Raw genomic sequence first — 24,829 nt, forward strand, 5'->3', positions numbered from 1 at the left:
ATAAAATATTGGTTAAGTGTCTGGAAAAGTGGGTATTATTTATTTATCTTGAGCAAATTTGGCTCAGATTTTACTTTGCAGTTTTGGGCTACTTTCGGTCATTTGGCAGTTATATAAAGTCTGATTCAACAAATATGACATGTTAAGCCTCCATTCTCGGCCCACTTTTATTTAACATCCTATTGTTTCTCCTAGCTAAGACTGTGAAATATTGCAAGATGTCCAATGTATGTTAATGCCAGACAACTTTACATTTCTTTGTCACTATATGACAGCAGTCCCTTATAGTCACTGATTGGGAGTATCTATGATATCAGTAAGTGGGATCAGAATTTTCTCCTGATGAAAAGTAAGAATTCCTTGTTTTTGGTCCAAAAACTGCACGCGACTAAATTCAGTGAGCCTAACAACACCCTAGACCATGCATAAACAAAGGTGTAGTTAAAGACAGACCTACATTGTGTTAACAACATACGTTTATTAACAAATCACCCTACTAATATTTTAAATATACTGCCAGAAAAGGGTTTTCAGTCAATTAAGTTTAAAGAAAAACTGGTGCTAATGTTTTCATTTAAGGTACATTAGATTGTTGTAATGGTGTCTTTACTGGTCTGTGTAAAAACATCCTGAAAAAACAGTTGGTTCCTTTAAATCAGGACAAAAAAAAATGTATTGCTTACCTTGAATAAATACATAATTATTGCTGTGTTTACGAACTTTTTTTTAATCTTTATTTTTAATTCAACAAAATGAACTCAGCTGGACTTTTCCATAAAGATTATCTTTCTTTATATTGTGATGCATATTTTGTTTACTATCATCCTTTTCAATGTATGTGTTGTTTTCAATGGGGTTTTGTTTACTTTTGTTTTTTTTCTGTAAAAGATCGAATAATCTTCTCAATAACTAGTGCTGCAGAACTAAACTTTCCCTGCCTTTCCAGCTCTTTAACACAGTATCACATACCCTTTCCTTCCTTTCTACAATGGTTGACATGCTCTCTGTTCAGTTCTGCCCAGCACCCAAGCAGCCAATCATAAAGCAGAGGAAGGTACAAACACACTTTCCCTGCAGGGGAATTGTCAGGGTATGACTGTTTTTTCTTTTTCTTTTTTTACAGTTAGATGGCATTTCTCTTTTGGAGTCTGTTTGTTCATGTGTGTGTGACTAAAGATTAAAAGTTAGGGTCCTTGTCCACTTTAACATCAGACCGAGGATTTGACAACAAAGCTGCTGAAATGTAGGAAAGAGCGAATCTGTCAGTACATCCGTTCTATTTTTCCTGGAATGCTCCTTTTTGCCGGTTCTCTGAAACGTACATTCCTCACACAGGCTCACACAGATACACTGGCTTAGTGTGTAATCTGTTCTTAGAGGGACCTGTTAAATGATTGTTCACACTCATTACACTTGGAGCTGACCTATTGTCTTCATCTTAGTGTCCCTGAAGAGTCATGCAGCTTTGTCTGTTGTCGCTTACGTCCCCTCTAGAATATTAAACATGCAATCCTCTTATCAGCATGATATTCATCAGAAAAAGGGTGATGTCAACGGCAAATGGGAGGAGATGCGTAAACAGTGTCTTGCAAAACTATTTATTGTACTTGAACTTGTCCACTTTGTATCAGTTTATTTTGTTAGGATTTCATGTGATAGACCAACACAAAGAAGTGCATAACTTTGACATTTGAAAGAAAGTAATACATGGTTTTCAAAATAGTTTTATAAATGAAAATCTGAAAAGTGCAGCACAAATTTTCTTTACTCTGATAACCCTTAATAAAATCTACTGTGAACTAACACTGCACATCAGTCTGAAAACAACATCCCTATAGTGAAACATGGTGGTGGCAGCATCATGGTGAGGGGAAGCTGGTCACAGTTTAAACAGTTCATAAGTAAATGGATGGAACTAAATACAGTCATCCTGGAAGAAAACCAGCCTGGAAAAGGCATGAAACTGGGGCAGAGGTTCCTTCCAGGAAGACATTGATACTAATCATGCAACCAGAACTACAGTATATTGGTATGGATCAAGGCATATTCATGTGTTGTAAGATTTCCATTAAATCTGGCTGACCTTGACCTTGAGCTATTTTATATTGAAGAATTTGCTCAATTACAAGCTGATAAAGACATACCCCAAAAGATTTACTGCTGCAATTACAGCAAGAGCCAGTTCTACAAAGTATTACTCAGGGGGGTTGAGTACACACTCCACAGATTTTTACTTAAAACACCATCCATGTATGACTTTCTTTTCACTTTACAATTATACACTATTTTGTGTCAATCACGTGAACTACCCAAAATAAATAAAGTTTGTATTTGTAAGGTAAAAAAAAATGCAGAAAAGTCTAACTGATATTAATACATTTGCATGGCAGTATAAGCTTGAATACCGCTGTATAATATTTAATCAGTTTTGGCATGCAGATGCACTGAGATTCCCTTGCGTCAACTCAATGAACACACAGAAAGTAGGACGGCATCAAATGCTGCAAACAGTGAAGAGCTCTTTACTTTGTTTTTTAATCTTCTTTGGCAAAAATAAACCGGGAAAGAATTGAGCCCTGCGGTTGCTTTTGTCAGGGGATTGAAGCACTTGAAGATGCACGTCGAGTCCTTATCACATTTCGATGGAGAAAACATTCACAGTAACTCGCAGAGATTTTGGCACCCCTTCTCAAAATGTCTGCAACTGTGATAAATAAAAATTCGAAACCTGACTGGAAGCGGATGTAATTAACTTTTTCCGACTCTAAATATCACAGATTGGTATTTTTGTTTTCTGTAAAAGATGTACCCTGCCAGAAAGAAATTTTAGCTCTTAAATTGGTTTTACCAAGGTCATTGAACTCAATTAGCCCTATACAGATCGCACTTGTTTGCAGTAATCAGTCGGAGAGGCCAGGTGATAGCAATTTCAAACCTTGAAACAGAAAAACTTTACAAAGTTAACATAACCGATCTTCAGGTAAGGTAAGAGAAGTGCATTTTCTCAGTTTGTAGAGTAATTAAGGAAAGGTCAGTTAAGGTAAAGACCGTACAAATCCTTGGCTGATGCACAATACCCTGAGAAGATTTAGCAAACCTGACATAGCAGTGCACTGAGAAGGAAACCCTTTTGGCCTTTGGTAAATTCTTGGTTTTAAACAAACCCTTTACACTTATGATGCTTTCAATCAGTAATCAGAAGATGGAATTTCAAAGGCAGACAAATCAAAAAGATTTGTCTGAAGTTGGTGTTCTAACTTTGAGAGTGAGAGTTCCTCCTGGCAACCACAAGTTCAACATCCAATAAGGCTGCTGTGCAAATAAAACTGTCTGTTTGAGCTTCTATTTCATTACATCACATCAGCAGGCAACCCAGTACTAAATTTTGTTGCTACCCCCAGCATTGCTCCATTGGTAACTGAGACTAATGTGTTGTTACTTTAAATCAATGGCATCCTGTTTTAAGTTAAGCTGCAGTTCTTCCACAAGCATTAATGCTTTGTCATGTATTTATAGCATCAGCATTTTATGTTTTAGGCTTATTGTTCTGTTTATTCCAATCTAATTTTCACTGCAGCTCCAAAATTCCTGCCACGCTTTTCAGAGTTTTTCTCAAACCATTTATCATTTCCCCTCCACTTCACAATTATGCATTACTTTGTGTTGGTCAATCATAGACAATCCCAGTGAAATAAATTCAAGTTATTAATTGTAATTCTTTACATATCCCTTGGTTCATCATACTCGTACTCATACTCGTACTCGTCGTCTTCCGCTTTATCTGGGACCGTGTATATACAAATATACACACATCCCAGCCGCTTCATACTCGGCTGCGAACCGCCCCAGCGCATGCTGTAGGTCTTGGCTAGATGGGGCCAGCAGGACCATGTCATCCACAAAAAGAAGAGACACAATCCTCTGGTCATCAAATCAGACCCCCTCCGGCCTTTGGCTACACCTAGATATCCTGTCCATAAAAGTTATGAACAGGACCGGTGACAAAGGGCAGCCCTGCCGGAGTCCAACATGCACCGGGAACAGGTCCGACTTAGTGCCGGCAATGCGGACCAAACTCCTGCTCCGCTTGGACAGAGACCGGATGGCCCCTAATAAAGGGCCCCCGATTCCATACTCCTGGAGCACCCCCCACAGGTCATCACGAGGGACACAGTCGAATGCTTTCTCCAGGTCCACAAAACACATCATGCTTTGTTTTTTAAACTCTTAAAGATATTAAAAAATAAATTGATGTGTTATTACTAGCACACATTACGTCCTTTTGTTCACTTAAAGAGGAAAAATTGTTTCAGTTTGTAAATATTCTTGACGTCAACAATTATACAGTCTCAGTTATCCAAGGAAAGCCTCGAGCAATGAAGCGAGTTGGTGGGAAATAAATTAATTAAAGAACCCTGATCTTAACAAGAACATAGGAATTTGAACAATAACACAATATTCTGATACTAGGCACAAAAAATAACGCCTAATCAAAATTTGTAACATAAACAGAATTTGAGTGTAAAGAAAGGTCACCTGATAATGTTTTCAAAATTTGTACATTTAAACTTTTTTTCTACTGCATGATGTTTGAAATTGAGGATTTATTTGACTCGCTTAAAAAGCTACAATTATAGTGTTGGGAAGCACTGTTAAACAAGTCTTCAGAAACCAGCAAATGGTTTGTTACACCATCATAGGTACAGTCTGGGTTTGAACATTATTGATAATCAGTCCTATAGTTTGCCTTTTGTTTGTGGATCCATAGCATGTGTTGGCTGTCCAGCTTTTGAATTCATTATTTGCTGATTAGAGTTGTAAATTACAAGTAGCATCCAGTCTAATGAGTGAGTGCATCAACATGTGTTGCTATACAATAAGTTGCAGGCTCGTCACGCTGTGAGCTTGACAGCTTCAAAGCAAGTGGCCTGCCACTGTCATTCCCACACTATGTCTTCACACTCACCATGAATGCTTGCTGCATATGCTCCCTCTCCAGTACTTCCTTTGCTCAGACTGTGCACAGTGACTCAGTTTTCACCATCCCTCTCCTCCCCTCCCATAGATCTCATCTGATGCCAAGACTGAAGGAGTCTCGTTCCCATGAATCACTGCTCAGCCCCAGTAGCGCCGTGGAAGCTCTGGATTTAAGTATGGAGGACGAGGTCACCATCAAGCCTGTGCACAGCAGCATCCTCGGCCAGGACTACTGCTTTGAGGTGAGCCTTCACTCTTTTCTCCACACACAGACCTACAGGCTTGCGGGCCTGCAAGGCTCGAATACAATTTCAGACATTTAGTCAAGGTTTGGAGTGCCTGTTTTTTTTATAAATAAAAATTCAATTTCTCTCTTAGCTGCTAGTGAAACCATCTTCTGATCATCTCCGGTTTGTCTGTCACTATATACTTGTATAATACAGAGTTACTCTATATATCTATATTTAAAAAACAAATATCATATATTTTCTTTTTTTTTTTTACTCAGCACCAAGTTCATGATTTAGAATTAATTTCAAGTCAATTTTTAAACCATTCTTATCTCCTGAATTTTTTTATGTTTTGTCACTTTAAAACCACAAACAGTTATGTATTTTTTAAAATTGTTTGTGATAGAGCAACACAAAGTAGCGCATAACAAAAAAGATGTGATTTGTAAAATCCTTTACAAACTACTATCTGAACAGTGTGTTGTGCATTAAGCAACACCTCCCCTACTCTTATATCCCTAAAAGAATCAAATGCTGCCAAGTTCATTTAGAAGTCGCCTAAATAGCATGTGGAGTCCACCTGAGTTCAATTCAAATTTAACCCAAGATGAATCATGGTGTAGGCAGCATCATGCTCTGGGAATGTTTTTCTTCCACAAAGATAGTAAAGCTGGTGAGAGTTTTTGGGAAGATGTAAGGAGCTAAATAGAGGGCAATGACGGAAGACAACGTGTTAGAGAATGGAAAAGACTTTAGGCCGGGGCAGAGGTTCACCTTCCAGCATGAAATCGACCTTAAACATACATTTAGTTCAATGGAATGATCTTGTTTCAAAAAAAGTAAAAATCTAACTGAGCATCTTTGCTGTATCCAAACATTGTGACTACGCTTGAATTTGCAAACAAGAAAGGCTTTAGTCTGCAAAGTGTAATTTGGGTGATTTGTAGCAAAAGGTGTATATTGAACAAAGCTTGTGCTCCTGGGGTCTGAAAGCAAATGCCACACTTTTCAGATTTTTCCCTAAAACCACGAAAAACCACCTCTGCACTTCACAAATATGCATTACCTTGTGTTAGTCAATCATAGAAAATCCCAATAAAATAAATTCAAGTTATTGATTATAATGAGACAAAATGTGAAAAAGAATCTTGAACACATGTCAACACACTTCCATAGAAAATCCGTTTCCTTGTAGTTCTTTACATATCTGGTCCTTCTGTATATCCCTAGAAGAAACCCAACACAACAAAGTCACCAACTGGTTTCTCTGTGCATCTACAATGTTATGTTAAAACGTGCCTTATTAACCTGGAAAGAAGTACACGTTTGGAAACTAGGATGATGGCAGTTCATCTAATTACCACCTTGGTATTATTTGGTAACTCTCTTTTTTTTTTTTTTTATAAAACATGTGGTGTAAAAACCAGCTCTGAAAATTAAAACATCAGACATCTTCTTAGGCTAAGGTCTATAACTCTTTTAGCTCACACTCTGATGTCAAACATGGCACAATATACTAGAAAGTCTGTTGTGAGTCTAAAACCTTGGCATCAATTTTTGTTTTTTATTGCATTATTTTACAATAAATTATAGGTCAAAGCCCAATATAGGAGAGGACTGTTTTGTCCCTGCATACATGTGATCAAGCCGTAAATGTGACAAGTACAGAAATGCTTGGCAGTTAAATTTTTTCACTCGCTGCTACACCCTCTAGCCTCCTGAAATAGTCCCTTTAGGATACTTTCACTACACTACAACACAAAGTGTGTTTGTATTTTTTTTTCATCCACCCGTAAAAGTATTAGAATAAATTAAATTGATCCATTACATTTTCTCTTTCTAGAATGATCAGGTTTTGACTGTAGACATGCATTTTGGTTTAAGAAATCTTAAATCAACCTCATTCAGGGTCTCCCCACTCATTGTTTTGGTTTGGTTGTTTTGGTTTCATTGCCTGGTACTTTACTCATGATGACTCAATGGTCTCATCAGTGTTGTTTACAGTCTCAGCAGGCAATAGTAAAGCTTCAAAACCCACTGTATGCTGGTTGCTAATGAGCCCCATTTGATACCCAATCAAGATCTTGCCTTATGTTTATCACTAACATATTCATGTAAACAACGTTATAGGCTGATAATATGTAAGTGCTATATTTACAGCTCGCCTGCTACTGCTACTGCCGCTGTTTCAAGTTGTTCTGGCCGCACCATTTATGCCCAGAGGAAACTTAAGATTGTGCAGTTTTAATTAGTTTTGTTATGATTTCTGGGTTAACCAAATTTATAACTGTGTTTTTAGTATCTCATTATGTGTTCTGACTGCTCTACAACAAAAATGTCTTAGATTAATATTTGTTTTCATTGTCAAATCTTCACCTGACCAGTTCCTGGTAAAAAAAAAAAAAAAAAAAAGGAGAACATCTGAAGAGCTAGAAGTAATGTCATCGTTGCTATTCATGGTTGAAAAGTGATTGATTGTTTGATTGATTGATTGGTTGGTTGATTGATTGATTGATTATTGATTGACAGGTAAGTAAATATATTTATATAACAATTAAATCAGAATCAGCTTTATTGACCAAAATTGTGTGCACAGACAAGGAATTTGACATCACTTTCTGGCGCTCGCAGTGAACAGATATTTAGTATAAATACATAAACTATAGAGGAAATTTAAAAAAAAGTTGAAGGAACAGTACATGTATATACAGGGGTTGGACAATGAAACTGAAACACCTGTCATTTTAGTGTGGGAGGTTTCATGGCTAAATTGGACCAGCCTGGTAGCCAGTCTTCATTGATTGCACATTGCATCAGTAAGAGCAGAGTGTGAAGGTTCAATTATCAGGGTAAGAGCACAGTTTTGCTCAAAATATTGAAATGCACACAACATTATGGGTGACATACCAGAGTTCAAAAGAGGACAAATTGTTCGTGCACGTCTTGCTGGCGCATCTGTGACCAAGACAGCAAGTATTTGTGATGTATCAAGAGCCATGGTATCCAGGGTAATGTCAGCATACTACCAAGAAGGACAAATCGCATCCAACACGGTTAACTGTGGACGCAAGAGGAAGCTGTCTGAAAGGGATCTTCGGGTGCTAACTCGGATTGTATCCAAAAAACATAAAACCACGGCTGCCCAAATCACGGCAGAATTAAATGTGCACCTCAATTCTCCTGTTTCCACCAGAACTGTCCGTCTGGAGCTCCACAGGGTCAATATACACGGCCGGGCTGCTATAGCCAAACCTTTGGTCACTCATGCCAATGCCAAACGTCGGTTTCAATGGTGCAAGGAGCGCAAATATTGGGCTGTGGACAATATGAAACATGTATTGTTCTCTGATGAGTCCACCTTTACTGTTTTCCCCACATCCGGGAGAGTTACGGTGTGGAGAAGCCCCAAAGAAGCGTACCACCCAGACTGTTGCATGCCCAGAGTGAAGCATGGGGGTGGATCAGTGATGGTTTGGGCTGCCATATCATGGCATTCCCATGGCCCAATACTTGTGCTAGATGGGCGCGTCACTGCCAAGGACTACCGAACCATTCTTGAGGATCATGTGCATCCAATGGTTCAAACATTGTATCCTGAAGGCAGTGCCGTGTATCAGGATGACAATGCACCAATACACACAGCAAGACTGGTGAAAGATTGGTTTGATGAACATGAAAGTGAAGTTGAACATCTCCCATGGCTTGCACAGTCACCAGATCTAAATATTATTGAGCCACTTTGGGGTGTTTTGGAGGAGCGAGTCAGGAAACGTTTTCCTCCACCAGTATCACGTAGTGAGTGACCTGGCCACTATCCTGCGAGAAGAATTGCTTAAAATCCCTCTGACCACTGTGCAGGACTTGTATATGTCATTCCCGAGATGAATTGACGCTGTCTTGGCCGCAAAAGGAGGCCCTACACCATACTAATAAATTATTGTGGTCTAAAACCAGGTGTTTCAGTTTCATTGTCCAAGCCCTGTATATGTACAGCCATTTTTTATTTATAAAGTAGAGACAAATAGAAATGCAGGTTGTATTAGTCGCCCTTTTTTGTAGCTGACTACAAAGGCTGTAAGGTGTTCGTAGTGTTCACCAGGGACACAGGCTGTCTTTATGATGGCTGTTTTTTGCGAATAGCTCTCTGTAACCCTGACTTTAAGGTAAAAGTCTAAAAAAGTTGTGTCTAGGATGTGTGGGGTCTGCATGGATGTTGGTTACCCTTTACCTAACCCTAGATCTGTACAAATCCTGGATGTGGGAGAAGTCAGCCATGTTGATCCACTCTGCAGACCAAATTATTCGTTGAGGTCTGGAATTTTGTGCATGATTCAAACCACACAGTGATGGTTGAACACAGGACCTACAGAATAATAACAGTGTAGAAGATAACCAGCAGCTCCTGTGGAAAGTTGTACTTCTTGAGTTGCCACAGGAAGTACAGTCCTTAGTACAGTCCTTGCTGGACCTTCTTCTCAAGTGTGTCTATGTGTGATGTCCAGCTTAGGTCCCGAGAAAGGGTGGTTCCCAGGAACCGAAAGTGATCCACAGTAGGCGACTGTGGCTCAGTAGGAAGAGTAGTCGTCTTGCAATCAGAAGGTTGCGGGTTTGATTCCAGCTTCCTCCTGCCATATGTCGATGTGCCCCTGGGCAAGGCACTTAACCTCAAGTTGCCTACCAATCTGCATATCAGTGTATGAATGTGTGAGCGTTAGTGAGTGCAATTGGGTGAATGTGGCGCTAGTGTAAAGTGCTTTGAGCGGTCTGTATGACTGGAAAAACACTATATAAGTTCAGTCCATTTACCATTTAGACACAGTGTTGTTAAGGATAGAGAGAGGAGGCAATGTTGAGGGTGGTGGGGGTTTCCTGAAATCCACCATCATCTCCACAGTCTTGGTGGTTCTTGATTGTAGGGGCTACAAATGCAATGGTGCAGCCACCTTCAGCCTTTAACATCAAATAGAGAGCCGATAAAATACACTCATCAGCTGACGTCAAGGTGCTGATGGCGATGCAAGGATGCAAAAAGTCTGAAATGTGTAGGGGGGGTCTCACCTTGCAGAACCTTTAAGGTCCAAGGCAAAACTGTGGATGTAAGCTCTGTCCACTCCACACAGTGGTTTTGCAAAAAAGAAAGTTTCTGTTGTGTTTGCTGCTTTTGACCACAAGCGAGTCAAGTTTTCAGTAAAATGTTAAATGGTAAAACAGAATTACCGTAGTGTAGAAAGAATGAAGTGCACGTAGACAACCATCTCCACCTTAGCACTAGACATTTGAGATCTTTGCTTTCCAGTGTTTCTTAAATAAGAAATGCATTAAAAGCCAGACCTTATACATACAAGATTTCCAATAATCTGAGGGGCCAAGCTATGTGGGGAGCAAATTAAAAATCTTTGATTTATTCTCATTCATTTGGAGAAAATCAGACAACCAGGATTTTATAAAGGTCAAGCTAGTCTGTAGTATTTATACTTTGGCAATATAGTGTGGTTAAAATAAAAAAATGGACACTGAACATCATCAGCATACTAATGACAGGAAATGCTAAAACCTGGTATACAGGAAGCAAGTAACATTGGGCTAACAGCAGAACTCAGTGAAACACCATGTTCAAGATAGTTTCAAATTAAGTATAGTGGTGGAGATTGTTCCTTAAGGAACAAACACATTTCTATCCAGTAAGACTTATTTCATATTTGTTAAAATGTAATACTTTTGTCTATTACAAGACAATACTTTTGTTTAAGTACAATAAGCATATTTTTAGTTGCATGGCTATGTAATGGTTGCATGACTAAAGTTGTTTGTGACAAATCAAGGAATTCTATTCTTGTTGAGCAATATATTTCCAGCAACTTGTTTTTTTGTGTTTTCATGTTTCCTGTCCAGTAAAAGGAAAAAAAAAAGTTCAAGGAAGTTGTGACTTTTTGACCTCTGGACACCCTGATATACTCTGAGTAGTAATTCCTAGTGGTCTGTTCAGGAACTGCCCACCAGTCCTTACCTTCTCTATGTTATATTGGATGTAAAATACAATCAGACAGAGTTCTCAACATTTCTAACAATTTCTCAGAAAATATCATGTAAATGCTTGAGCAACAAAATTGATATCATGGTGGCTATTTCTTCATCCATTTATGCATTTTTTAAAAATCGAAAATTATCTGTCACACATGTATTCATCCTCTTTCATCATTATTATAATTAATTAATTTCCCAACAATGCTGTATCATTTTCCGTTTCACTTATTTTTCACAAGGTTATTTCTGTCTTACAGCCAATGTAATGTTTTTTAACTTGGTTTACTGTAAAAGCCTTGCTGTCTTCTTCAGAATTCTGAAAGATTTGCTGTCTTCTTCCAAGCATGAGGTTTGATCATCGAAGCATTTGTTTTCCTTCTGTCTGTGCCTCTGCGCTAGGTCACCACCTCTACAGGAAGCAAATGTTTTTCTTGCCGTTCAGCGGCCGAGAGAGATAAATGGATGGAGAATCTGAGGAGAGCTGTACAGCCAAACAAGGTATGTAAATGTAACATACTTTGACTTATACGTTTCCTCTTTGTTAGTCCTTAGTAATAATAAGTACAGGACAAGCCGCAAATTAAAAGGATCATGACATCAGGAATTATAACACAATTCATCATTTTTTCCCCCAGAATACATCAACAACTGTCCAGATAAATTTGCCTGTATGAAAATAATCATTCCTATCTGTGAAACATGGGCAAAAAAAACGTCACCTGTTAAACATTGGGTTTTGCTGTGAATGTTGATGCTGCTAGGCATTATGGGAAAGCATGTCTCCTTTCATTCTCTTGAGGACAATTTCTCTTGAAGTGGGTAAGAAAAGAAGCATTGAAGCTCAGTTTTTCACTGATTTAACAAGCTCTTATCACAGCTGCTGCTGTTTCATGGTCATTTATCTCAGTTAGTACCAAATCTGACAAAAACAAACCCAACTGCACTGATATACCTTTTAGTTCTCCAATTCTTAGCTCCCATTTAATGCAGAAACATCTTCACTACCCCACAGCCTTTAGTAAAGGCATACATTAGCAACAATGTTCTGCAAAAACTACTCTACACTTCTTAAACCTTTTCACATTTTGTCACATTACAATCATAATGTATTTTACAGGAACATTGTGTGTTAGACCAACACAAAGTAGTTTATAACTGTGGAGTACATGGAAAATAATACAAGGCTTTCCAAATATTTACAAATAAAAATCAAAGCTATCAAAATTAAAATCCCCTTAACCTCCATACCAATTGCCTCCAGAAATCACCTAATTAATTAACCAGTCTTCTGTGGGTACTTTCATCTCAGTATGAATAAAACTATTCTGTGAAGGCTTCAGAGGTAGAGAACATTGGAGACCAAACAACTTCATAAAGACCAAGGGGCACAGCAGACAGTTCAAGGAAAATGTGTTGGAATAGTTTAAAGCAGGGTTAGGTTGTAAAAATAACATCCAGAGCTCTGAAAATCAACTTCAAATTTAAAGAATATGGCAGAACCATAAACTGAATAAGCCATCCACCTAAAGTGACAGACTGGGTAAGGAGAGAATTAATCAGAGAAGCATCCAAGAAGCCTCCAGTACATCTAGAGGAGCTGTAGAGATACACAGCCCAGGTGGGAGAATCTGTTAACAGAACAACTCTACAAATCTTGTATTTGGGGAGTTTCAAGAATAACGGCATTGTTGAAGAAAACCTTTAAGAAATTCTTTCAAATGTTCCATGTGGAGGATGCAGCAAACATCTAAAAGAAGTGATGGTCTGCTCAGGTGTATCAATCTAATTTGCGATCTAAATCGAGAGGGGTCGCAATCTTAATTTGTAAGCAGGTACAATTTACACTATCTAGTGTACATGCAGACATGGCTGGACGTTATGTTATTGTGATGGGAAAGTTATTTGCACTTCCAGTTATTTTAGCCTCACTATATGGACCAAACTGGTATGATCACATGTTCTATAATACCTTTTTTTCAAAATTGCCTAACATTTCAACACATAATCTCATAATTGGGGGAGATTTGAACTGCGTGCTATCATCTTCTGATTATAGCACAGTGGGTAAAATAAGTCTTTCTAAATATGCCCAGTCAATTAACTCATTTCGTAGAACTAATGGTGTGGTAGATGTGTGGCGTTTTCATAATCCAATCTCAAGATCTTACTCGTTCGTCTCCCCTGTTCATAAGACTTACTCACGGATTACTTTCTTCTTGATAAACGGATTTTGCCTTTGGTGAGGAAATGCGATTATGGAGCGATAGTAATTTCTGATCACGGCCCTCTTGTAATGAATCTGAATGTCCCAGTCACACAATTGGTCTATCGGCCTTGGCGACTTAATCCTATACTCTTATCTGGTGAAGACTTTGTTAAAATGCTCTCGTCAGAAATAAAATTTTTCATTGATGTTAATCGAACACCAGGGATGCGTTCTGGCACTGTATGGGAGTCACTGAAGGCCTACTTGAGGGGTCAAGTCATCTCTTACTCTGCAAATAAAAAAAAGGAAAGTCTGGAGAAGCTAAAACTGCTAACAGATGAGATTTTGCGGCTAGACAGGGAATACAGCCAATCTGCCTCACAAGATTTACTGAAGAAACGTACATTACTACAAAGTGAATTTAACATCCTATCTACCCGGCAGGCTGAGTATTTATTTTCCAAATCTAGGTATGGCTATTATGAGCATGGTGAGAAGGCAGGTCGCCTACTTGCACAGCAGTTACAGCAGCGCTTGGCTGGCCAGGACATTGCTGCAATAAACTATGTTCAAGGCGTTAAATGTTGCAACAATGCTGGAATTAATGATTGTTTCAGCAAATTTTACCGGTATTAATATACCTCTGAGTCATCATTTAGCCCAGTTGAACTAGAGGATTTTTTTAGAGATGTTGAGCTTCCTTCGGTGGGTCCCAACATGTCTAATGAGCTGGAGAAGGATCTTTCTCAAGAAGAGATAGTCTCTGCAATTAAAACCATGCAAAACGGAAGGTCCCCAGGGCCAGATGGCTTTCCCACGGAATTTTCTAAGGTATTTTCAGACCTACTTTCTCCTTTATTATTATCGGTTTTTGAGGAATCTTTGGCCACACAATTATTACCATTGTCTATGCGTCAAGCCGTAATCTCACTGTTATTAAAGAAAGAGAAAGACCCATTAAACTGCGGTTCATATCGCCTGATATAACTCCTAAACACAGATGTTAAAATTCTTACAAAAATATTGGCAAACCGATTTGAACGGATTGTCCCCACAATCGTTTCACCTGACCAGACAGGTTTTATTAAAAATCGCCAGTCTTTCTTCAATATTAGGCGACTGTTGGACGTGCTGTACACTCACCCCCCACCTGGTCATACTTGTGATGAGGTCTTACTATCATTAGATGCAGAGAAAGCGTTTGACCAGGTGGAGTGGAACTACCTCTTTAAGACCTTGGAGGTGTTCAATTTTGGCCCTAAATTGGTGAAGTTGATATATTCCTCGCCAATGGCGGCTGTTCGCACTAACTGTAATTTATCCAGCTATTTTGAATTAATACGTGGCACGAGGCAGGGGTGTCCACTCTCACCGCTTTTATTCACAATTGCAATTGAACCACTCGCGATGACCTTGCGGGGCAATCTGGGAATTAAATGTATAAATCGGTTTGGTACTGAACACAAGTCTCCTTATATGCTGATGATACACTTTTGTATTTTTCAGACCCTTCAATTCAATTCAGTTTATTTATATAGCGCCAATTCACAGCACATGTTACATACATTCCAATTAATCCTAACCATTGAACAGTGCAGTCAGATTCAGTTATTTATTAAAATTGGATGAAAAGTTTTTCTATCTAAGGAAACCCAGAAGATTGCATTGAGTCAGAGATATGTAGCAGTCACTCTTCCTGGATGAGCATGTAGCAACAGTGGACAGTTACTGGCGTTGACTTTGCAGCAATCCCTCATACTGAGCATGCATGTAGCGACAGTGGAGAGGAAAAACAGGAAGAAACCTCCAGCAGAACCAGGCTCAGTGTGAGCGGCCATCTGCCACGACCGACAGGGGGTTTGAGAGAACAGAGCAGAGACACACAAAGAATACAGAAGCACTGATCCAGGAGTACTTTCTATGGGAAGGAAAAATAAATGTTAGTGGATGTAGCTCCTTTAGTCGTTTCACCTAGAAAGAAAGAACAGATAACCTTTGAGCCAGTTTTTAAGGATAGAGTCTGAAAGAGAGCACATATAATTAGTTACAGTAAAAGCTCAGTCAATTGCTATATCTAGGAGAGAGAAAGGGTTAAACACAGAAAGACAGGGCCAAGTGGATCATCTGTAGAAGGTGAGCATTAAGTTGTTGCCAGCAGAAGCTTGGACAATGCCTCTCTCCAGAAAGGTGTCACAGGTAGACACAGAGTCAGGCCAGGTGTAGCTTCTAGGAAGAGAAAAGAGAGAGAAAGTTAAAAACTGAAATAACAACAAATAATGCAAAATTGGAGAGTAGCGTGAGAATGTAGCAAAAAGGGTGAAAGTGGTCATTATGTCCTCCAGCAGCCTTAGCCTATAGCAGCATAACTACAGAAATAGTTTCAGTTTCAGTTTATTTATTTATGTAGCGCTTATTTACAACAATGTCATCTCAAGGCACCCCACAAAGGGTCCAGAACGGCGCAGGGCCGCCGGAGAGGCCAGACCAAACCACCGAGTGCCAGAGCCCGGCCACCCCAGAACGGGCCATATGTAGGAGCAACAAGTAAAATATTAAACTGATAAAGTTTGTCCATCTAGAGCCCACTGATGGCCATTGTTATACTAAAAACCACAAGGATCGGGATACCTCTCTCTGTCAGACAGATTATAATCATTGGAAAAGAGAAGGGGTCATACAGGTAGCAGAAATGGAGGGTGTGTTTGCACCTCAACCATAACTGAGCCGGTTTAGGCTAAACCTCCCCCTTACTCCGTCCAAAAGGGAGGGAGGAAGGTGGAGGTAAAAAATAACAAAGATAGCCTAAGCCACTCTAACTATAAGCTTTATCAAAAAGGAAAGTTTTAAGCCTAGCCGAGTTGCTTATCTTACTTCAAAAATACGGGAAAATATCTGGCTATAAGGTTAATTTTCAAAAAAGTCAGCTGTTGCCTATGACCTCAGTGGAGGGTAGGAATGTAGAGCGACCGATAAATCGAGAGCTTTGCTATTCGGCTCAGCTCTCTCTTCACCACACCGGACCGGCACAGCGCCCCCATTACTGTGGCAGCTGCACCGATCCATCTGTCGATCTCCCGCTCCATTCTTCCCCCACTCGTGAACAAGACCCCGAGATACTTAAACTCCTCCACTTGAGGCAGGAACTCCCCTCCAAACTGAAGAGGACAAGCCACCCCTTTCCGGTAGAGAACCATGGCCTCGGACTTGGAGGAGCTGATCTTCTTCCCAGCCGCTTCACACTCGGCTGTGAACCGCCCCAGTGCATGCTGTAGGTCTTGGCTAGAGGGGGCCAGCAGGACCACGTCATCTGCAAAAAGAAGAGATGAAATCTTCTGGTCCCCAAACCAGACCCCCTCCGGCCCTTGGCTGTGCATAGAAATCCTGTCCATAAAAGTTATGAACAGGACCGGTGACAAAGGGCAGCCCTACCGGAGTCCAACATGCACCGCGAACAGGTCCGACTTAGTGCCCGCAATGCGGACCAAACTCCTGCTCCGCTTGTACAGAGATCGGATGGCCCCTAGTAAAGGTCACCCGATTCCATACTCCTGGAGCACCCCCCACAGGGCATCACCAGGGACACAGTCGAATGCTTTCTCCAGGTCCACAAAACACATGTGGACCAGTTGGGCAAACTCCCATGAACCCTCGAGTACCCTGTAGAGGGTATAGAGCTGGTCCAGTGTTCCATGGCCGGGACGAAAACCACACTGCTCCTCCTGAAGCCGGGGTTCGACTATCGGCCGGACTCTCCTCTCCAATACCCTGGCGTAGGCCTTACGAGGGAGGCTGAGGAGTGTGATCCCCCTGTAGTTGGAACACACCCTCCGGTCACCCTTCTTATGTAGGGGGACCACCACCCCAGTCTGCCAATCCAAAGGCACTGTCCCCGTCCGCCACGCAATGTTGAAGAAGCGTGTCAACCATGACAGCCCCACAACATCCAAAGACTTGAGGTACTCAGGGCGGATCTCATCCAATCCCGAAGCCCTGCCACCGCAGAGCTTTTTAACCACCTCGGTGACTTCAGCCTGGGTGATGAAAGAGTCCAATCCCGAGTCCCCAGCCTCTGTTTCCACCAGGGAATGTGTGATGGCAGGGTTGAGGAGATCCTCGAAGTATTCCTTCCACGGGCCGATAATGTCCCCAGTCGAGGTCAGCAGCTCCCCACCCCCACTGTAAACAGTGTTGGCGAAGCACTGCTTCCCCCTCCTGAGGCGCCGAACGGTTTGCCAGAATCGCTTCGGGGCCAACCGGTAGTCCTTCTCCATTGCCTCACCGAACTCCTCCCAGGTCCGAGTTTTTGCCTCTGCCACCGCCCGGGCCGCGCCACGCTCGGCCCCACGGTACCTGTCAGCTGGCCTCAGGAGTCCCACAAGCCAACCACAGCCGATAGGACTCCTTCTTCAGCTTGATAGCGTCCCTTACTGCCGGTGTCCACCACCGGGTTCGGGGATTGCCGCAGCTACGGGCAGCAGCATCGACAATAGATGCGGAGAACATGGTCCACTCGGACTCTATGTCTCCAACATCCCTCGGAATCTGGTCAAAGCTCTCCCAGAGGTGAGAGTTGAATACATCCCTGGCCAAGGGGTCCGCCAGACGTTCCCAGCAGACCCTCACTATGCACTTGGGTCTGCCAAGTCTGTCCGGCTTTCTCCTCCCCCAGCGGATCCAACTCACCACCAGGTGGTGATCAGTGGACAGCTCAGCCCCTCTCTTCACCCAAGTGTCCAAAACATGCGGCCGAAGGTCTGATGATACGACAACAAAGTCGATCATTGACCTGTATCCTGGTGCCAAGTGCACTGATGGACACCCTTATGTTTGAACATGGTGTTCATTATGGACAATCCGTGACTAGCACAGAAGTCCAATCCCCGACAGGGATGCCAAGAAGGCCGGGTACTCCGCACTACCACTCGGCCCGTCGGCTGAAATGATAGTCAGAGACCTCTCCCCAACCCGAAGGTACAGGGATGCAACCCTCTCATCCACTGGGGTAAACCCCAACACGAGACGGATAAGATAGGGGGCGACAAGCAAACCCACCCCAGCCCGCCGCCTCTCCCCGTGGGCCACTCCAGAGTAGAAGAGAGTCCAGCCCCTCTCGAAGAGATGGGTTCCAGAGCCCACGCTGTGCGTGGAGGCGAGCCCGACTATTTCTAGTCGATATCTCTCGACCTCCGGCACAAGCTCAGGCTCCTTCCCCCCCAGCGAGGTGACATTCCACGTCCCTAGAGCCAGCCTAAGCATCTGGGGATCGGGCCGCTGAGGTCTCCACCTTCGTCCGCCGCCCAATCCTCTTTGCACCGGTCCTTCGCGGTTCCCCCTGCAGGTGTTGGGCCCACTGGGGGATGGTCTCGTGTCTCTTGTTCGGGCTTGGCCCGGCCGGGTCCCGCGAGGAGCAACCCAGCCACCAGGCGCTCTCCGACGAGTCCCGACCCCAGGCCTGGCTCCAGGGTGGGACCCCGGCTCCGCCGTACCGGGCAACGTCACGTGCCTCGATTTTGTAGTCGTCATGAAGGGTATAATCAACTCGATTAAAATAACAATTCTGCCCAAATTTCTATATCTATTCCAGAACGTGCCAGTGTTCCTTATTAAATCTTTCTTTTCCAACTTGAACAGTGAGTTATCAACATTTATTTGGAATAAAAAACATCCACAAATTGGCAGTAAGATGCTGCAGCTGCCCCGCAATCTCAGAGGCAGTCCTTCCCTAACTTCATGTGTTATTACTGGGCGGCTAATATTAGAACCTTATTGTATTGGTTGGAGCATGACACTCCTGTTCCAGATTGGGTGATTTTGGAAAGGAATTCAATCACATCTAGTTATCTCCCTGCTTTACTCTGTTCCCAATTACCTTTTAAACAATCAGTGGCTTCCTATACATCTAACCCAGTCATATCCCACACAGTAAAGTCTGGAACCAGTGTAGGAGGGTTTTTAAGAGTACAGAGTTATTACTGGCTGTTCCAGTATTAAATAATCACATGTTTGCCCCCTCCTTGATAGATTCAGCTTTCAATGCTTGGGGTTAAAAAGGCATAAAGTCATTATATGATCTTTATGTAGATAATAAGTTCGCCTCTTTTGAACAGCTGGTACAGAAATGTGATATTCAAAAATCACATTTCTTCAGGTACCTGCAATTGAGACATTTTGTGATGTCAAACTCTGGGTGTTTTCCTCTATGTCCTTCCACTTCTCTTGTGGATAAGACTCTGGAATGGAAGCCTGACACAAAACTTTACATGAGCAGAGTTTTTACATTGCTCAGTTCATATAATGACACCAATTTGGACTCTTTGAAATGCAGGTGGAAGATGGACCTGGAGGAATCCATAACAGACTCTGTTTGGCAAAAGGTTGTTCAAAATATCCATTCTTCCTCAATATTTCTAAGGCATGCAGTAGTCCAATTCTAGGTGGTACATCGTCTGCATTGGTCCAAGGACAAAGTGTGCAAGTTTGGACGGGACATGGATCCAACTTGTGATCGATGTAAACAATCTCCAGCTACACTTTTGCATACGTTCTGGACTTGTCCAGGGCTGCATGGGTATTGGCGATCTATTTTTGACACTTTCTCAGGAATATTTGGACGAACCGTGCATCCGTCACCATTCATTTCTCTTTTTGGGGTGGCCCCAGCAGATATTTCTCTCAGCAAACATCAGGAGGCTATGTTAGATTTCTGCTTTTTACTTGCCAGGAGACTCATTCTTTATAGATGGAAGGATCCACAGCCTCCGGTATATGGACACTGGTTAAGAGAGGTCATGTCTCACATTCATTTGGAGAAGATTAGATATACAGTTAGGTGATCTGTTACAAAATTCTATGATATCTGGCAACCATTTATGTCTTATGTTGAAATAATTTCAGCAGATAAATTTGTGTAATGGTCAAATGCAGGTGTATTACTTCTGCACTAACCTGAAACTGGCGTTGACTGTCTTATGAGTACAAGATAGATTCACTTTTGAATCATTGATCAGGTTTAGTAGGGGTGGGTTGGGAGGGGGTTTTGTGTTGTGTGTGTTCTTGTTATTGTTTTTGTGTTTGTATTAAAATAATAAAAAGACGTTGAACAAAAAAAAAAACATGTAAAAGAAGGTGCTCTGGTTATGTCAGACCAAAACTGACGGACCTACATGCAAAACGCTCTGTGTGGCAGAAAACTAACACAGCACATTACCCTGAAAGCACCATTATTACAGTGATACATGGTGGTGAAAGAATCATACTGTGGGGAGGCTTTTAAGGCATGGAAGCTAGAAGACTAATTATAGAGGCAATTATTTTCCTTCCACTTCTAAATTATGCACTACTTTGTTCTTCTGTCACATAAAATCCCAATAAAATGCATTGACGTTTGTGGTTGCAATGTGACACAATAAAAAAAAAAAGGTGTATGAACACACTTAGTAGGTGTTGTTGTTAATCTTAGTTTAACACCAGCAGAAACATCAACTATAGGCTTATTTTTCTAGCATCATGCTGGATTGTTTTTTATCTAGATTCATTCCAGTACTTGAGACATCCAAGGGTGTCCTTGTGACTTTCTGAGTTCTGCTGTTGTTTTACTTTTTCTCTCTTTTTTGAGTTAGTTTTCGAAGCAATCTGAATGATGTGGCAAAGGTGCAGACCACTCCTGGTGAAATCAGTCGCTGACCTGGGAACGGTTTTGCAGTTAGTGAAAAGCACAAGCACAAATTCTTCGCTTTTAAATGGAAATGGACATCAGAAAGAGATCTTAGCTGCTTCACAGCCATGTTTTGCAATTCCTCCTGTGTTGTTTTAATCAGTTAAATAGATGGATATTGATATACTGTATATGTTTAAAATCTGGGAATGTCAATCAATTGAACTATTTCTGCTGCTATATTTTTTTTTCTCCCAGCTATTTTTGATGTTAACTTAGTTCCTGTTATCCTCTCCTCAGGACAACAGTCGGCGAGTGGAGAACATGCTGAGGCTGTGGATCATCGAGGCAAAGGACCTGCCGGCCAAAAAGAAATACTTCTGCGAGCTTTTCCTCGATGACTCACTATACGCTCGCACCACCTGCAAGCTCAAGACTGACAATGTGTTCTGGGGGGAGCATTTTGAGTTCAGCAACCTGCCCATTGTCAGGAGTATTACGGCACACCTCTACAAGGACACGGACAAGAAGAAGAAGAAAGACAAAAATAATTACATTGGACTTGTCAGCATCCCTGTCGCAGCTGTCACCGGGCGACAGTTTGTGGAGAAGTGGTACCCGGTGAGCACTCCCACCCCCCCTAAGGGTAAGACGCCGGGCCCTATGATCAGGATCAAGGCTCGCTATCAGAGTATGAACATCCTTCCGATGGAGATGTACAAGGAGTTTGCAGAGTACATCACCAACAACTACATGCTGCTGTGCTCGGTGCTGGAGCCAGTCATCAGCGTCAAGAACAAGGAGGAGATGGCGTGCGCGCTGGTCCATATCCTTCAGAGTACGGGCAAGGCAAAGGTTAGTGATCCCGTTTTATCAGTATCCATTCAGCCCACATTCCTATTCTCTACAGGAAGGCTGCATATGAAAAGGACGCTGTCAGTCCATTATTTTGCTATGAGCCTCTGACTTTACATTACAAAAGCTCAAAGAGGTTAAAAATTCCTCCGTTGCCTGCTAATACCATGAACTCCTGACCCCAACCCCTTCTACACACAGCTGTAATACTAACAGCAGACACACAAGTGATTTCCTCTCAATATAGCAGCCTGAATTACAGTTATAACTCAAGGTAATCCCCTACATGCATCTCCTGGGGTGCCTCACAGCATAGCGAAGCACAAAATATTCACCATCAGCTGCAGATTAGTTCACTACAGCTGTGGCTAAGCCTCCCTTGACAGCAGACCATTGGACTCAAATAACCCTTTATCCGCCTATCAAAATGAAGGGAGTGTTGTACTTTAATGAACACAACTGTTGAAAGGTTTCAGGAAAACATTATGTCCTCTTGTATAGGCCCCTATTTTAAAAGAAAAAAAAGCTCAGTTGCTGACTTAAACTAAAAAGTTACAGTTACTGAAAGTGGGATTCCAAGAGTAGCAATCAGCAGACAATATCTTGTCTACAGTAAGCAGCACTTGGTCTTAGTTGCCTCTGTTTAGATAAACAGATTTTATTTTGGACCTGAAAGTTAAGCTAATTGCTTGTGGGGCCAGTTTAAAGCCACCCAGAAACAACGTAATTACCAAAAGTTTTAAAAGCAGTTCTAAAAATTTACTTTCTTCTGTGACATATAAAGTGTAAAAAACACTAATTCAGAATATAGACATATTTTATTGAGTTAAACACTGAATTACATAACAGCTAATATCTTGTAACAAGTTTTACCAAGGGTTTTACAAGTTAATAGGTCCATAAATTACATAGAGAGCAGAACAAATGTGTGGAAGAAAGTTCTCAGATCAGATGAGACCAAAACCAAAGTGTCAGGCCTACATATGAAACACTACTTGTGGCAGAAAGCTACCTTTACACACCACGCTGAACATAGTAATCCATAAAGTGAAACATGAAGACATTATGCTGTGGGAATGCTTTTCCTCAGTTGGTCAAAGTTGATGTGAAGATGGATGGGTTCAATACAGAGTAATCCTGGAAGAAAACCTGTTAAAAGCTTAAAAGATGAGGGCAGAGGTTGAGTGGATAGCGACCCTAAATGTACAGCAAGAGCTACAATGGAATGGCTTAGAACATAGCTTGTTTATGTGTTAGAATGGCCAAGTCAAATTCAAAACCTGAATCCAATCAAGAATCTATGACAAGACTCGAAAATTGATGTTTACACGTGCTAACAAAGCTTGACTAACAGGACCAACTGTTATTTGCATAGAAATCTGCAGCTCTGCATCTACACTAAAGACTGAGTCTGTTGTTATCTTGCTCCAGTAGTCTTCCATCTGCAATTGTTTACTGCTGGTAAGACAATGAGTGCCAATAGCAGCTTCACAGACCCCACTCAGAAAGATCTGAACTATCCCTTGTAAAGCTTCATAGCATTCATTTATTCAACAAAGAGTAAGTAATAATGTTATTTGGGGCAGCCTTTTTCTCTTAACTTGAATTTTGCTCCTCAGCCTCAATGGTTTAAAACTACAGCTTGTGCCTTGGCTTAGTTTTCATAACAGTGTCAGTGGAGCTTTGCAACTTTATCTGACTTTTATCAGAGTCTGACAGACTGATGAACGATTGGCATTTAAGAAAGAATGTCTATCTACACCGCACCGCCAGCCCACTGATACCTGCTGATTGATGGGGGACCAAGCCTCTGCTGGTCCCCTGTGGGGGGAGGGTTACATCTTTAATTACTATCAGTAAATCCTATCCTTCTCAGTTAAGCTCTTAAACTTTTACTTCTTTTTCACCTTGTGGTCATCTGTCACTTCTGTATTTCTTTAAACCTGTTCTCTTTGCAGCATTGAGAATAAGTTTATAAGAGTCACAAAAATCAAATCAGGAACAAGTTAGAGAAGGATATGTTTTCTCTGAAAGCTTGTGGAGTGGTGTCTATGTGTGTCTCTTCAGAGGCAATCGACAGCTTTTGGACTGTCATGCAAAGGAAAATGTTGACTGGTAATTATTACAGCTTCCTTTGTACATGAAAGTGTGTGGCGTTGTTAAGCAGTAAGTCACGCCGTACCAAACAGCACAAAGCAGAACCAACAAACCACGTATCCAAAAATATTTCAAGCCTAAAATGGATATCTTCCACTGCAGCTCAGATGTTGTTTATTTTCATAGATCTTGTTGCCAGTGTCGGATGGTTTGCTTTTTATATTTTAATGTTGAAGCTTCTTTTCATGTTGCACTAACTTAGACATGGTCCAAAAATTGTTGAGTTATATTAAGAAATCAAGCAGTTTTAGGTGAGCCATGAAAAAATCCTGTAAAAGTAATGCTGGTCTGTTTCTGCAAATGTTCAGCAGAGCGTTTGGATATTTATGGCTCTTTGTATAATTTTAGCTCTTCCTACTAACCAGGCTTAATTCTAAATCTGACAGCACCACAGTGAACTTCCCTCACCAGGCTGCTGTGTTTTTAGGTCTTCATGGTGCTTTTTGTTCACTAATGTTTCTTCAATAAAACATCTGAGAACTTCACACATTTGTGTTTATATTAATTATGCACAAGTGGACTTTATTTACTAAGTAGGTGACTTTGGAATGGAATTGCACTGGATTGTAGTTATGCATATGCTTTGTAAAATATTTATTTGTACCTCGTAACTCGTCGTCTTCCGCTTATCCGGGACCGGGTCGCGGGGGCAGCAGACTCAGCAGAGATGCCCAGACGTCCCTCTCCCCAGACACCTCCTCCAGCTCCTCCGGGTGGAGCCCAAGG

The 24,829-nt window shown here is 41.4% G+C and overlaps 1 protein-coding gene across 6 annotated transcripts in view; it reads left to right on the top strand.

Moving 5' to 3' along the window:
• Positions 1-24,829, top strand: part of dab2ipb (DAB2 interacting protein b) — a 211,915-nt gene that overhangs the window by 138,697 nt on the left and 48,389 nt on the right. For all 6 annotated transcript variants that reach the window (XM_047372559.1, XM_047372562.1, XM_047372560.1 and 3 more), the window contains 3 exons: positions 5,066-5,219; positions 11,631-11,729; positions 21,392-21,946. In XM_047372559.1, the coding sequence (XP_047228515.1) occupies positions 5,066-5,219; positions 11,631-11,729; positions 21,392-21,946 (808 nt within the window). The remainder of the gene's footprint in view (positions 1-5,065; positions 5,220-11,630; positions 11,730-21,391; positions 21,947-24,829) is intronic.

Source organism: Girardinichthys multiradiatus, chromosome 8, assembly GCF_021462225.1.
Source record: "Girardinichthys multiradiatus isolate DD_20200921_A chromosome 8, DD_fGirMul_XY1, whole genome shotgun sequence".
NCBI lineage: Eukaryota > Metazoa > Chordata > Actinopteri > Cyprinodontiformes > Goodeidae > Girardinichthys > Girardinichthys multiradiatus.